Source organism: Aspergillus piperis (genome assembly GCF_003184755.1).
Source record: "Aspergillus piperis CBS 112811 unplaced genomic scaffold BO85scaffold_4, whole genome shotgun sequence".
In the NCBI taxonomy this organism is placed as follows: Eukaryota; Fungi; Ascomycota; class Eurotiomycetes; order Eurotiales; family Aspergillaceae; genus Aspergillus; species Aspergillus piperis.
The window spans coordinates 534,049-549,417 of NW_020291594.1; the positions used below are offsets into that span (position 1 = coordinate 534,049).

At 49.2% G+C, this 15,369-nt stretch overlaps 5 protein-coding genes across 5 annotated transcripts; 1 reads left to right on the forward strand and 4 right to left on the reverse strand.

The window, feature by feature from the left end:
* Positions 1-313: 313 nt before the first annotated feature.
* On the reverse strand, positions 314-3,778 carry agdC (putative alpha-glucosidase). The gene is made up of 8 exons (XM_025657685.1): positions 3,740-3,778; positions 3,128-3,627; positions 2,474-3,078; positions 2,177-2,420; positions 2,045-2,116; positions 1,526-1,996; positions 1,369-1,477; positions 314-1,323 (listed from the first exon to the last, which is right to left on the reverse strand). The coding sequence occupies exons 2-8, from the start codon at positions 3,336-3,338 to the stop codon at positions 435-437; spliced, it is 2,601 nt and encodes an 866-aa protein (XP_025518157.1). The 5' UTR covers positions 3,339-3,627; positions 3,740-3,778; the 3' UTR covers positions 314-434.
* A 397-nt stretch (positions 3,779-4,175) lies between these two features.
* Positions 4,176-5,854, reverse strand: BO85DRAFT_415378 (NAD(P)-dependent alcohol dehydrogenase; the record flags this gene model as incomplete). Its single annotated transcript, XM_025657686.1, has 2 exons — positions 4,176-5,619; positions 5,688-5,854. 2 exons carry the CDS (start codon positions 5,852-5,854, stop codon positions 4,626-4,628), a joined length of 1,161 nt encoding a protein of 386 aa, XP_025518158.1. The 3' UTR covers positions 4,176-4,625.
* Positions 5,855-7,748: 1,894 nt separating this feature from the next.
* BO85DRAFT_508962 (intradiol ring-cleavage dioxygenase) lies at positions 7,749-8,777 on the reverse strand (the record flags this gene model as incomplete). Its single annotated transcript, XM_025664486.1, has 1 exon — positions 7,749-8,777. One exon carries the CDS (start codon positions 8,775-8,777, stop codon positions 7,749-7,751), a length of 1,029 nt encoding a protein of 342 aa, XP_025518159.1.
* Positions 8,778-9,854: 1,077 nt separating this feature from the next.
* Positions 9,855-10,603, reverse strand: BO85DRAFT_466809 (uncharacterized protein). Its single transcript, XM_025662153.1, has 3 exons — positions 10,411-10,603; positions 10,282-10,349; positions 9,855-10,208 (listed from the first exon to the last, which is right to left on the reverse strand). The coding sequence occupies exons 1-3, from the start codon at positions 10,555-10,557 to the stop codon at positions 10,088-10,090; spliced, it is 336 nt and encodes a 111-aa protein (XP_025518160.1). The 5' UTR covers positions 10,558-10,603; the 3' UTR covers positions 9,855-10,087.
* A 3,384-nt stretch (positions 10,604-13,987) lies between these two features.
* On the forward strand, positions 13,988-15,142 carry BO85DRAFT_446787 (F1F0 ATP synthase subunit g). The gene is made up of 3 exons (XM_025659577.1): positions 13,988-14,376; positions 14,557-14,641; positions 14,702-15,142. Exons 1-3 carry the CDS (start codon positions 14,115-14,117, stop codon positions 14,949-14,951), a joined length of 597 nt encoding a protein of 198 aa, XP_025518161.1. The 5' UTR covers positions 13,988-14,114; the 3' UTR covers positions 14,952-15,142.
* The last annotated feature ends 227 nt before the right edge of the window (positions 15,143-15,369 follow it).

The following is a 15,369-nucleotide window of genomic DNA, read 5'->3' on the forward strand; positions in this document are numbered from 1 at the left end:
TGGCGGCTGGCTGGCACTGGACATGGTATGTATGTATGTATGTAGCAGATTGGGTTGAGGTTGTGTGGATGGGAAACTGTAATTGTTGATTTGAGTGATGGCTTGTTTGTTGATCCCATGTATTATGCGGTTATTTCTTCCTTTGCAGAGGATTGGACAGTATCCTTATGGTGGCGCGGCTTGAATGTTCACTGCCTTGGTGGGTAGTAGTATCCCTATCCCTTATCCCTTGATCCCCTGCCACTGGCTTTTCCTGTCCTGTCCCGTCCCTGGCTAGTGGCTACGTGCTAATGTATGCTGCAACACAGTTTATGCTTATTGTGAGATGTCAATCATCTGATTCAGCTGTAAGGGCACGATGTAAGCGATCTGTCTGAGACACTAATTAACTACTTTTTACCCCCTCTCATCACAACTCCAATTCAACGTGTTGACTACTTCAATTTCAAGTTCACAGGAGCATCGAGTGCAAAGCCCTTGAACGTCCGCGCTGACTTCCCCAGCAAGGTACATTTCTCCACCTTGGGGACGGCCTTCTGTCCAAATGTACCCTGGACGTGCAACTCCCCGTTGCTGTACGTGAACTCGAGCTCCGTCACAGATGACGGGTTCAACGAGTCTCCATCATCCAAATACAGACTGCCGGATGCGGTGTCATCCAAGTCGGGTGCGATGATCAGTTCGAAGCCCTGCTTGCGAACTTCAGTGGTCGTCATGCCGCTGGACGTCCTGACAGGGATGATGTTTCCACCGCGAATGTGCAAAGGGATGTGGGTGATGTTGATGTTGCTGAGCGTGATGTTTTCTCCGTGTCCGCGCACCACTGCTCCTGTGTACCAGTCGTAGAAAATGTCATCCGGGAAGTATGCGTCGACTGAGGTGGATCCCTCATCCAGGACAGGGCTGACCAGAACGGCGTCACCGTAGAAGAACTGTCGGTCGTTCGCAAAGGTGTTTGAATCCTCAGGGTACAGGTAGAATTGAGGCTGCAAGAATGGCTCGCCGGTCTGGCTTTGCCGGTGAAGCGCAGTGTAAATGTAATCGAGGAGCCTGTACCGGATGTCAATGGCCTTGCGGGCGGACTCGGCAACCGTGGGCCAGCGGTAGAACTCTTGCGGTATATCGCCTAGCTCGTTGTGATTGCGGTAGAACGTATAGAAGGCACCAAGTGACGCCCATCGGCCACACAGTTCCTCCGTTGTGTTGCTACCAAATCCACACACGTCAGCTCCAACCATTGGGATCTGGAACATCGATGCGAAGGAGAGGATCTGCGCGATGGAGATCCGGTAGTGAACCCAGTCGCTAAGGTTGTCGCCCAACCTGTACAAATTAGCGATGGACTAGCAAAAACCATGGTAGACCTACCAGTGTCCTACGTGCGCTCCAGCACCCGCAAACGTACTGCGAGTGATGACCAAAGGCCTCACATCGGGACGGCGAGCCTGCATAGCCGTGCGGGAAGCAGAGCTCATCACTAAAACTGTCAATGGCGGATCAGACATACAAATATTCGAAGACTTACTTGTTCCGTAAAGATTGTGCGTATCATACTCGGCATACCCCTCACCTGCATGAATGAGATCCGTCTCGATAGTGCTCATACTGAGTACGCCTGCGGCATTCCGGATTGTGTAGGGCGGGTCAGTGAGGTTGCGATTGGGCAACCCGACCTTCTTCCCTTTATCACCTTGCGCCCTCTTAACAGATCGCTTGGATGAAGGCTGGAAGTCCGCCGGGAACCCAGGTAGTGGAATCGGGCTGCTTGGCCGCACAGGCGGTGCTGCAGGTGGGAGGTCATCGGAGATTGCAAAGGCCGCTGGGTCAAGACAAGGATACGGGCAGAAGTTGGATGCTTCATTCATGTCAATCCACAGGGCGTCGATATCGACTCCTGACTTGGGATCAAAGAACTGCTGGAATTGTGCAGTCCAGTAATCCTGAGTATCCTCATTGAACCAGTCCGGGAAGACCGTCACACCAGGCCAAACAGCACCTGTAGAGTTTAGTTATGCTGCTAGGTATGGCAGATGTGCTTACTTACCCTCATACAGACTACCATTCTGATTGTGAAGGAAAACATTGTCTCTCACACCGGTGAGATACGCCGTGTTATCTAAAAAGCACATGTTAGCCGGATGCGGCAAGGATAGGTGGGTATGATCCAGTTACTCACTGCTCACGCTCACAGCCGGGTCGACCATGACAATGTAATGCTGATCATGATTGTGGAGGTAGGTTACCAGCTCCCGCATCTTTTCGAGCGGGAACCTCTGAGGATCAAGTGTGAATACCCTCCTCTTGTCCATGTAATCGATATCGGTCCACATCGTCTCCAATGGGATTTTCGCCTGGCTGTAGTTGTAGACCACTTCAGCGAGTTCATAGACATCCCGATATCCATAACGGCATTGGTGGAACTGAAGAGTCAGCATACAATTCGAACTATCACAATATTAGGAAGAGAACGTACACCGAAAGTCCAGTAACTTTGCATTGCCGGGAGACCGACAATCTTTGAGTACTCCATGCTCGCTTGCTTAGGATCTTCTCCATAGAAGAAGTAAAAGTCCAGAACACCACCGAGAAGGTTGTATTCCAAGTACTGCTTCCCATCTATGGTCTGATTGATCTTGATATCCATACCATTAGAGTTCAGCAGGAAGACTCCATGAGTTCCGGACTTTCCACGATGATCATAGTACACAGGATGACTGCCGTACAAGTTGGTGTTGTTCGGGGTGCCATACGCGTCGCGGTTCCACAAGGTCCGCGTGTAGTTGTACGTTGGCAAACGCATAGGGTCAGAGTGCTCTCCGAGACCATACACATACGGGTCATCGGGCAGCCAGGTGCGAAGCCTGACATATTGCGACTGAAAAACCAGGGTGGATGCCGAAGAGTCAAACAGGACCTCATCTCCCTTGGAGATAGTGAACGAAAACGGTTCTTCCACATAGTCGAATTCCAAAACACTGTCCTCAGAGTCCTTGTCACTGCCCACGCGCGGAAGGACCGATTCAGGAACTTGATAGACTTCTTCGTCGGCATCATAGATCATAACATGTAGCCGTTCATCTGAGAAAGCCGTCAGTCAAGATCCCTTGATTCATACGAGAACACTCACCGGTCTGATACTCCACAAGCAACTTGAGGTCCTCCAAGTCCTTGCCATAGCTATTACAGGGCGCACCAGCTAGAGTCAGATCCGCAGTCAAAGACCTAGCAGACTTTTGCACATTGGACGCCTTATATCCGGGGCAACTCGGACTGCCTGCCCGGGGACCAATGACAGCAGCGCCCACAAGGGGTAAGAGAAAAAGCAAAGGCCCCAACATTGTGACGTTGGCTCTAGGATTACCCCAGACTACAGCAAGCCTTGAGTTCGTATCCAAACCGGGAGGTCACAGCGGCTTATATGTGTTTGGGCACGGACTGATGACATTGAATGCATGGCGTGTTGGCGGAAGTGCATAATGTGGCGTTGCGCGGTATGACCGGACCCCGCAGATTCAATCAGCGAGGCCAAGGAATGTAACTGACAAAGAGGCGGAATGAGCCGAGCAGTGCGATGAGAAAAAGCAATATTCATAGGGGAGAAGAGCCGAGCAACGTGGAGACGATTGCCTAAAGAAGACAATGTGAGTCTATGGTCGTCCCATCTCGGTCAAATATCGGGGATCTTCGCCGCTATCGGCTTGGGGCTGATGCAGGGACTGAATAATTTCGGGTCACTTACACCGATTCTCGTCCATTGAATCTCGTGCAGCAGCCTAGGCTTTGGACACGTCGGATCGGTATATCACTTGGTAATGCTTTGGATGGTGGGCCTGATTTTCTGCAGGTAAGCATTGGCAGGGAATAGTAGTATGAGAGATGGAACCGCGGAAGTGACGGGGATGGTGGCTCTCCTCATTCTCCCCACCACGTGCCCCGCTTGACGCCCCGCAAACAAACAAACTGAGACAATCAAAGGATCAGGATCAGATCTCGTTCAAAGACCATGGGCAAAAGTGAATATTTCTGCTTACTCCAAAGCCCACCAAGAGTCAGACAAAGCATCGGATGCAACGGATTCGGTCGCCTGATACGTAGTTGTAGCTGATAGGTGGCTCTGACCTGTCAAGAGGCGGTCGCTAATGTAAGTGCTGCAAGCCTTTACAATTGAGGTAGCAGTGGCATAAGATATTGAGCACATAGTACTATTGTGACACTCGAGGGGCAGCTCGCCCATCTAGCATGTCGGGTACCCTGGCAGAAGCTTGAGGACCTGGGGAGTGCGCAAATGAATGTAAGACCAAGTGTTCAGTCAACCTACAGCTCTGGGTTACTCTCCCGCTTCATTCTGTGCGAACGCCTGTCAATGCGATGAGACAGCTACTCTACCTGCAACACATGGCAAATGCAGATGCCGTGAGAATTGAACATGAAGGAATAGAATACTACGTGCATCTCTATGCCTCCAGCCAGCAGGGATCTCTAACAACATCGAAAAAGGAAAACGTTACATGGGATAAACCATCCATCAAGTGTCATCAAAATATGTGTCATGAATGCGAAAGGTATCCGAGGTGACCAGTCACCAAAAATGTGCAGTTGAAGTATGTTCTCAAGTGTGCGACTGTTTAGATCTTCTGACCAGCGGAAGCAGCCTTAACATCGTCTTCGGAGCTCATGATTTGAACCTTGATGGCACCTGTCTTGGGGTTGGCAGCCGTCTCGAAGGCCTTGATCGCATCCTCCAAGAGGAAGCGGTGCGTCACCAGCTTCTTCAAGTCGATAACACCGTTCCTCACCAAGCGGATCGCGCGAGGCCAGGTGTTGCAGTACCGGTACTGGTACTGAAGGTCAATCTCCCAAGTACTGAGACGCATAAAAGGCACGGTCATCTCGTTCTTTCCGACGCCAATGACGAAGACCTTGCCGCCGAACTTGACACTCCAGATGGCCGAAGCCACACTGCTCTCCACACCAGTGCACTCCATCGCAATGCGAGGCCTCAAAGCGCCAGGCCCCGAGCTTTGTCCATCGTTGAAGACGTTGATGATACCTTCGGCATTCTGCTCAGCAGAGAGGCCAGTCTGCACCTTGTAGGTGCGAACGTCAGGGACCAGCGACTTGGCGAATTCCAACCGACCCTCATCAATGTCGGTGATAACGATGGGGCTAGCTCCAGCCGCACGAGCACTCAACAGGGTGATGAGACCAATGGGCCCAGCACCAGTGACCAGGCATGGGTCACCTAAGCGAAGGCCACTACGCTCAATACCCGCCAGAGAAACACTCAGAGGTTCCAAGAGCGCACCATCTTCATAACTCATATCACCAATCTTGTGGCACCAAATAGCGGGGTGGTTGACATAGCGACGCAGCAGTCCGTCGACGGGAGGGGTGGAGAGGAACTGAACATTTTCACAACCGTTGTAGCGACCAGTCAGGCAGGGTTCACAAGCGTTGCAAATGATGTTAGGCTCGACAGCGACACGGTCGCCAGGCTTGAGGGAGGTGACATCGGGCGCAACAGCCACGACTTGCCCCGCGGACTCGTGACCCAGGATGTGGTCTCCTGTGACGATCATAGGCCCAATGCAGCCTGCATGCCAGAAGTGCACGTCGGACCTGGATGTTGATGACCAATGTTTAGCCAGGAAATACGAAGCCAGTCGTGAGAGGGACGGAAGACATACCCGCAGATTCCGGTGCTGCGAACCTCGATTGTAACCTCACCAGGCTGCAATCCTTGGCCGTTCTTGACCTCCTCGAGCGTGGGTTTCGCGTCAGCGACCCACAAGTCATGCTTGGTGTTTGTGAACACGCCAATGTTCGCCTTTTCGAGAACAGTTGCGGTAGCCATGATGACCTAATCTAATGAAGGGGAGATATTAAGGGGGGAGGAGGGAAAAAGTTCGCAAGAGGTGAACGCAAGGGATGAGCAGGATGGGAAAGCAAGCGGAAAGAGGATCTACCGGGCTTAAGTACTTTGTAACAGCGGTCTACCCCTCCATCATTGAAGGAAGGGGAAGAAAGGAGAAAAAAAAGCTCAGGGATGATCTTTTCTTCAATGTGAGAGGCTGCAAGTAGCTGGTTCCTTCGCCACCGATAGGAGCATTGCCAAATAGCAGTAACGCGACGGGTCCATCATGGGCTTACAGATGATGGGTTAGAAAGTGGATAGAAGCTAAGAAGGGCATTTAACCGGTGGCCCCTCGAAGCGCGGGGTTCGGTCTGGGGCATGATTTATGGGATTCTCCCCCATTGGGCCAGACTGCCCGGCGGTCGCATTCCAAAAACACCATCCGTGAGCCAGGATGTCGCACTTGCTACCCTGGATAGTGTGCTTATAAACACGAGCTTGGTGCACAGGTAAGCTTTGGAGAAACAGTGGCTTGCCTAGAGAACTTTCTGGGCAGCCTTCCTTGCAATGGATAGGTTGCTCAAGTCGAAACTTATGCTTTCTGTGGAATCCGACCGGTGGGGGCTCTTATCTCCGTCTTATCGGGGCGTCGGTTCTGTTCCCCCAAGTGCAAAGCCGGGTGTTTAGGGCAACAGGAGTAACTGGTAGTGATGGAACAATATTGAAGAGGTTGTTAGAGAAGAAACACATCAGACGATGATCGTCACCTTCAATATACACAATACAGTCCTCTCTGCTATGATGCTTCTACATGATACAATCGCAGTCATTCTCCGATCCAATCCCGCCCAGGAGGTAGATACGGTAGCATCTACAACATCTACTCGGTTAAATCATCCAGACAAGGTTATTTGATCGGTCTATTCTTAGACCCCCAGACATAATTCCTCTAGCTACTTCATTCTCCCCAATCATTCATCGGAAAGTCACGGCTTCCACCTCGTTTCGGATTGTTGACTCAGAAGAGCACACTTCAACCCACTTATTTACCCGGATAGGCAATTCTCCGGTGGGCGGGACTCGATCCATCCACCCAGTGGTGGAGCATTACAGGAGTCGTATCCACCATCTCTTCTTTTTTATCCCTGTTATGCAAGGTCGTCCAATACTCGGAATTACGGTTATATTGCGGGTATAATGCTGTTGCTGTGAGTATGGCCAAATGGAAGTCTGGTCGAGAGTGATAGCAATCTATGTGAACCAAACGCATGTGCGACAGGATCTTCAAACGAGGAACATAGTATGCATCGACATGCTGTATAGGGCAATCGGTTAAATGCCTTGATGGACGCTTGACTTGGCTCATGGATTTTTTCCAGCTAATGTTTCTAGTTACAGTTCAAGGATCCCTCAAATGCAGCCTTACAGGCTCTTCCTTGAGTCCTTGAATACTGTTTTCACACAGTGAATATCACTCCTGCTGCTGAGAGACAGGCTCGCTTCAGCCGAGAATAGCAATACTGGAAGTAGCATGCTGGCTCATCATTCGTAGGCACAAAATATGGATATCTGACCCAGTTATCAACATAATAACATAGAAACCCATATGACATTTTGATGTAGTTCGAAGCGCAAGAGGGCCCAACTGTGGAGCTTTACAGATCCTTCTGGAAGAAGCTAAATCAATCCCTGTCCTGGAGCTAATGGCAATAGTACGTTGATCACTGATTGGTTTTATGACTCGCATACTCAAGTAAAGGCGAGCTTTGTCTATCATTCAAGCTAGGCGTTTCACATAATTCTATCCAACTTTATCATATCGGGTAATTTCATCAAGAACATAGCCATCACACTTTTATCAATCCAGACTGGAGCTGTTCCAGCTGACTCAAGTTTATCGAACCGGGAATTCAGGGTCAACAGCTTCTGTATCCACACCAACAGTAATATACCCGATCATCCCATTCCTCACATCGACCCCATCCATGGGAACCACCGACACAATCGCATTATACCCATCGGTATTTTCATTGTGGAACGTGTCATCGAGACCATTAACGAGTCGCTGAATCCCTGTCACAGAAGAATACGGCTCCAACGCCATAATCTCCTGCTCAAGTTCTTCATCGAAGAAAACCTGCCCCGTGCTCACGGTATTCCCACTCGCCAGGGTGCCGTTATCTCTCAGCACCCAGTCGGTATGCACTTGAATATGAATGTGGATTGATCTCCCGAAGTAAAAGCCTGCAAGTTTCAAACTCCTCATATCAGCATGTCTATAAATTCCCAGAGAATTGTTGTACAACTGACCTGGGAAAATAGTCTTCATCTCCACCATCCCATTACTATCCGTCGGCCACATGCCCCGCAACCAGGTCTGATTATCCGTATGAATATCCGACTGTCCAGGCTCAAACCAGGTCAGGTTAAGCTCTTGTAGCGTTTCAGATTTGGGGATGTCATTTCGCAGCCCAGTAAAACTTGAATATTTGCCCGTAGCATTGCAGTGCCAAACGTCCACCAGCACCCCTTCCAGTGGTCCACATGTCGCCATATCCATCACCCCGATATCAAGCGACAGCGGCACACCTGGCTGATCTTCCCTAATATCCTGCCGAAGTGTCTGAGACTCTGTCCACCAATAAGGTCCGGAAGTCACGTCGGGCGTGAGCACGCAGGTTTCATTCTGAATCGTCTTATAGTAAGGTGCTTCCGTTGTGGCCTCGATAGTCGTAATATTCTGCCGCTTTTTCAAGCTCCTCTTCCATCTCTTTGCGTTGTATTCGCCGGCATGGTGAGCGCAACGAGAAGACAGTTCCTGTCGACGGGAGATTTCGGCTCTCGTGGCTTTTTTATGAGGGCCCGGGTGTGCGATGGCCAATGAGGCTAAGGTAGCTGCAACGAGGAAGCTGAAGAAATGCATGATTTGGCGAAATACTAAGAAGGATCCCCTATGTAGGCTGTTGTGCACCCGGTCAAATCCTGCTCGCTGCTACTGCTGCTGCAACCTCTTATCATGGCCCTCCCTCGTCGCTATTTATTATTCTCCCGGAGAATCTTCCACTAGTGATCATTATTTGCTCTTGCTTCTTGCGGTGAGATACCGTGAACAGAATCTTATACATCATTGGATGCTGGTTGGTAGAGAGTGGAAGATGATCATTACTTGGGTTGGGCGTGACATGATTGGAATGCTTTATGCTTGATAGGCGGCAAGGGTTAGCAGCTAGCCAGCCACCTATGATATCCGATGTCTTGATAAACGCCCGCGGAATGAAGCAGCAGGTTGCCAAGTAGTACCACTGTTGGATGGATAGTAAATGATCTTCTTCTATTGGTAGATTTCAATTACGTGTTTTGTGTACCTTGCTGTTGTCGTGGACCTTATGGTTTCATTTAACCTGCAAAGACATCATTGAAGAAAGTCAATCAGAAACATGCGTTTGTTAGGCGCTCTCAAGCGCCCGAGAATTCCAGATTCACTATGTCAACCAGAATCTAGCTCTTATCTATTGTCTCACGGGTTCCGACTACTTTGGTAGAACACGATAGCTTTTGACTGGATCACTACAAACCCACTTAGATACTCGAATAAGGTCGATCATGTACCTCGGAATCCAATATATTGCATCTTTTGTAGATAATAGCGAGTCTTTCTACTATGCAGCCCATACTCGGCCTTGTGTTACCGGTCAGCTATGCAGGGTACCTGATCTTGACGAAATGCACGTAAGGCTCACATAGCTGTGCTACTTGGCATAGGCAGGAATATACTTCCACTGTATTCATAGCAAGTCCATTAGTATTCGTGCATTAAGTGCCGCGGATATCCTATCTATGCAAGCCTTGTGATATTTATACCAAGTTTATATAACCAATTAGATCAGGTAATATTGCATTTGGCCGTGTTGTAGACACTTTTGGACTAGAATACAATCTTTATAGTATGAAATTGCACCCCAAGCGGCAACGGCGTCAAAGTATATCCCAAGTGATAGGTGATCGAGTAATTCGATAGTCTTGCATATAACATAACCAATAATAACATAGTATCATACAAAGCAACCATGACACAGAGCTTATCTGCCATTGACAAGGCCTCTGTCCGGCAAACAAGCTCCCGCTCATCCATTGCGCCACAACATCACATTCAGTATAGTGGTATCAAGTTCGAACGTGGCGAGTAAAAACGATAAGAAGGAAAAGAAACATGATCGTAGACGTTGGTATTCTTTACCAACCACCGGGGCCACCAGGACCACCAGGACCTCCCGGACCGCCAGGGCCACCAGGGGGTCCGTCGGGACCACAGCAGTCACCGCAGCAGCAGAAGCAGTCGAGGCAGCAGCAGCAACTATTCAAGACGCATGGTTAGTTCCAGTCTAATGAATGTATTGTAGTTGAGGGTTCAAGTAGTGGTTACTTACTCGTCACCGCCAGGTCCGGGGGGAGGACCACCACCACGAAGGCTCACATCCATGTTGTTGTTGGGCATCTAGTTTGTTCATGTTAGCATCATAAGACAAACAAAGCTTAGGATCAGGATGACACCGTACAGGTTGACCGGTAACGACACCCTCAGTGGTAGGACCGGCAGGGCTCTGAGGCTGGGTCATCGTAACAGTGTTGGGGTCCCAGGTGGCCTCAGGGGCCGACTCCTGTTTGGAGGACTTGAACCAGCTGAAAATACTGTCGCCGAACATTGTGAGGTTGGTCTTTTCTTGTGGATTCTGATTGTTTGAAGTGCAGAAAATGCAATGCAAGAGAAAGACAGCAAACGTAGGGGAAGACCTGGCTTAAGAATCGAAGGACAGCAGGTAGATGGGGCCCAAAGCTATGTAAGGCTATCCATTCAGCATCGTTGTTCATGAAACGAGCCATACTATGAAGAGTTAGAGAGCCCAATCAAGTGAGTTGTCTTCCTCTATTCTGATTCTAGAATTGGACCATGGTCTACGGTGTGGAGACCCACTGATCTTGGCTTCGATGGGCGTTACGTATACACTTGTTAGGCAGACAATTTAGTGTCCAACAGCAAGCATTTGTGATGCGCCTTGTCATTGCTTGTCTATTACGGAGTAGAGAGGGCTGAACTAGGTATGTGTGCAGGATCAAGTAGGGGCGAAACTGAGCCTGTCTGTATGCCTCGCGAGAATTGATATTTTGTTAACATCACGGAGTGGTGCCGACGACGGAACGGATCCAGAATCAATAGAGCAGCTCAATTTTCCGCCGATAAAAAATAGTAGGGCAGATCAACCGGACAATTTTCTGTGGAATGGCGAAGAGATCATCCTATGCTCAGCTGCCAGAACCTTATTGATGTGGCATGGATAAAGCTTAATCCGCCTTTGAAGGCTTGGTTTTGGGTATACACAGCAGATGTTCTGCGCCACGCAGTAAAAATAGCCTCAACTGGGCTTTCCTGCCGGAGATGATGTAGGTGTTACACCAGTCGCACGATCAGGGCGCACTGCTAATGCAAAGCCACCTTTGATTGCGTCGTGGCGCGACACGCAAAAAGGTGAAGAGAAATCTTGAAGTTGGTGGCGCTTCATGACTAAGCGGCATGCGGATCTCCGATATTAGGCTTTTCACGTGGCTATATCAGGAACACCAACCATCCTTCCCAGAACCCTTCCATGGATCGGTCCACCCTTGGCCCTCATCAGCAGATCAGATGCCATGCGTTGAACCCAGAGGGCTGAGATCGACATCAAACAACAAAATCTGACCCCTATAAGTCCACAGTACATTCTGGATTAGACTACTGGTCGGCTAAAGCAATCAGCCACAGTGGAAATGGAATTTGGGACACTAAATAGTCCGACGGTCTAACTTTTCACTTCTCCTGATCTGGAAGTCCTGGCACCAAGGCTGCTTCGATCTGATTCCCATACTAATTGTACAGCGTTTGCCCGTTTGCCCGATTATGATCACTCGTACTTCCTGATATGGGCAAACGTGTGCTTGGCTCCATTGCTAATCGGGGTCCCGTTGCTCGTGAAATTGCACTCGAGCTGATCCTGATAGCCTACCGGAGAGTAATCCAAGTGACTCAATGTACTAGTACTACTTAGCTCTCCGCTTAAAGTAGCAGTCGACGAGAATGCGGTTACTTCTGGGCTGAGATAACGGGCCCTACAGGAGAAGAGCGATTTCCCCATACGTTCAGTAGTCTGGAATCTAACTACATGAGAAGTTTCGTCGACTTAATCATGAAAAGTGTATATTATATTAGTATATTGATTGCTACTTATAAGCCATAGAAGCTATTCACAGAACTCTAATACATCCCTTCATTTAACCCCCCCCCCCCCCCCTCTCTATATAAGTATATATCATCACTGCCTTTATCACCATGAACACCCTCAATGCGACTCCAATTCCTCAGCACACACCTTCGTTCCCTATTTAGATTGATCAATCAAGCCCAGCATCTCCCTCCCTAGCAACGAAAGGTCATTAAGAGAGACGATTACTCTTCTGTCTGTTTGAAGATCGTCGACGAGCCGTTGCCTGACGGCTCCATATGAAAGCTGTGGAGTCCGGCATCTAAACCAAAACCGGGGGCCCTTGCCATTAAAAAAAGAGGCTTGAGTTCTCCTACTCAATACCATTATCCTAGTATCAACTATCCCCATTGAGGTAGCCTGAGAAAAGCCCGTGAATCCAAGCTAGTTTTACAAACCTTTATTATAACGGCAGATTTCATACCATTGATAGCGCATTGGATTATATCTCCTGGCAGAAAGGACTTCAGGGCTTTGCCATATCATCTGATTTGAGTAGCATTATAGAGCTGGTGTGTTGGTGTGCTACTCTGGGTACTTGGGAGAAATCCAGAAGCTGCCCTGATAGGGGGGTTTTGGTGTATGGTATCTCATAAGAACTGGATGTGATTCAGTACATACGTCTCGCCTCGTACTTGTGCTGGGGTTGTCAGCAGTATGTACACCTGTTTCAATCATTTCGTTCAGTCGTCTGCTAGGTTTCTAAGCTAAGGAGGCTTATACGTAGAACAACTAAGAGAAGAAAGCAAACAAATATTATTATATTTGAGAAGGTGTGCTACTAGTGTTTCATAGAGCAGCTGTCAGACTGTATGATCCATGGAATGATTGTTATTTGTTCAGTGACTACCAAGAAGGCTCCTAAGAGATATAAAGCTATCGTGCAACCAATCGAACAATGTGTCTAGCATCGCCAAGGCTTTGTCGGAACAGAAGGCTACTTTCACCTCAGATGACCGGCAGCCGATAATTTGCGCTGATAGGTCAACACGAGGTGCAATACGAAGAGAATCAATAATCTCATAACGATATCCGTTCGAAGATGACCATGTTAGCATAATCACTGCCGAATTTTGTCCATTGTCGAAAAAATATGTGGACACCTATACTCATCAAGATGCCGTTGGCAAATCCGGATGCCGCGCTGTAGGCATAGGTGACGATATCCAAGGTGATTATATGTGCTGGGTTATGTGAAGTGTTTGACATCCAATAGCCTGTCCGCTTAGCCGCGACAGGTGTCTGAAACGAAGACCCCCAAATGGTCCTCTTGAGAGATTGCCAGACAGCCGGTCACGCTATGTACTTTTCCATGTCCTCTAGTTCGTATGATAGCGCTCGGTAGCTGGCTATAGGTGATATGACTGGCTCTCAGTGGCTGTCAAGGCATAGTGTTAGGGAATAGGTTAGATTGGATGCGACGTGACATGAAGCTTGATACTCCTTGTTATCCAGTCAGCCACCCACTGAGAATTCCTATTTGGCATGAAAGTGCTTCCACATGTGGTGGGCACATTATGTCTATCTTTGGATTAGCCAGCTCAAACTGACATGTCGATTGCGAGGTAATTAGCACGGCCATTCGGCAGAACGGAAGCCTCGGATGTTGTAGAGATACACCGGACCACAAAGTTTGCCCTTATTAGTGTAGATGTAGTATCAATGCGCGATTAGCCAAACGGATAATTATAAGAAGCGAAATCGCAAAGTGTGTTGGATTCGCAAAGATCGAGTTGATGTGATGGTTTGATAAACAAGGCATGAGCGCGAGTGCACGTGACACGGAAGTGGAGGCTCTTCCCTGAACTTCCCGAACTTCAAATCTCAATTCTGGTCCTGCAATTGCGCGACGATCCAGTGTCACCGGCTCTTGACCCTACCGCCATTGGACTCTTCTGTCCTCCACCTGCGACTTTTCAGAGTCATTCTTTCCTTTTAGCGTTTTATCTCCCCCAGTGGTCTTCAAGATGCCCGCCACGGCGTCCCGTGCCGTGCTTCGGCAATCGCAGTTCCTGACCCGCAGGTCTGCGGTCAGGTACGCTTCTTCGACCTCCGAAGCCGCTTCCAAGGCTGGTGAGACTGCTTCCTCTGCTGCCTCGAAGGCGTCTGAGGGTCTTTCTCGCGTCTCTTCGACGGCTGGCCCCGCCATCTCGAACGCCGCCCAGGGTCTCGGTAGTGCCCTCAGGAAGGTCGGTGGAAGGACCGGAAAAGTCATCGCTTTTGTCGATTGTAAGCGGACTCTCCATGTTATTTGCAACAAATAACCCCTTCGAATATTCATTGGGATGATACTATGACGGTGGCATTGCTGGAAGCCGTCATGTCGTGATTCACTCCTTGAGTGGAGCCATCCCCGGATTTCTGTCATATCTTTCGGAGCATTGCTAATCATCTGTCGTGTCAATGCAGCCATGATACCCCCTACCGTCTACTACTCGAAGGTCGGAATCGAGCTTGCTAAGCTGGTCTTCCGTGGCCAGAACATGACTCCTCCGTAAGCGCCCACAACTAATCTGAACGAACCGTGACCCTTGCCAACTAATACGGATTATAGCAACATGGCCACCTTCCAGGCTTACTTCCAGCCTCTGACCAACGCCTTCCGTAACCCTGCCGCCTTCAAGAACTCCAGCTTCGCTCCCTCGAACATCATCTCTCGCGTTCGTACCGCCAACAAGAAGGAGATCGCTCTGGCTGGTGTCACCGCTGCGGAGATCGTTGGTTTCTTCACCGTTGGCGAGATCATTGGTCGGATGAACATCGTCGGCTACAAGGGACAGCCTGAGCACCACGGACACCACTAGATAAATACCAAGCACTCGTGACTTAGCCTGTCTTCCTTCCCTTTCCCGTTTTCCTTTGTGTGCTGTACTATTGTATGATAGACGATGGAATAAACTGTTGTCTGAGGTTGTGCGATACGAGCAATTGGGTACGTCTCATTTGTTGTTGTCTTAGATTTAGGTTCATGCATGGGGACGGCTATTTGGTTGAATATTCTGGCTGCTCAAGGGGAGATGTTGTAGACCATGGCAGGCATTCTGCTATCAATGCGGCCCTGCGTTAGGTGACTGATGATCGTATTCCAGAGGTATGACTATCTAAAGGCTGTAGGCATGTTACAAAGTTCAATCGGTCTGTGCTGAGAGTCGGTCGTGGCCACGACACTTGAGCTCGATTTCTGCCTCAGGTGTCAGTGGGATACGATGAAGATTTAGATCT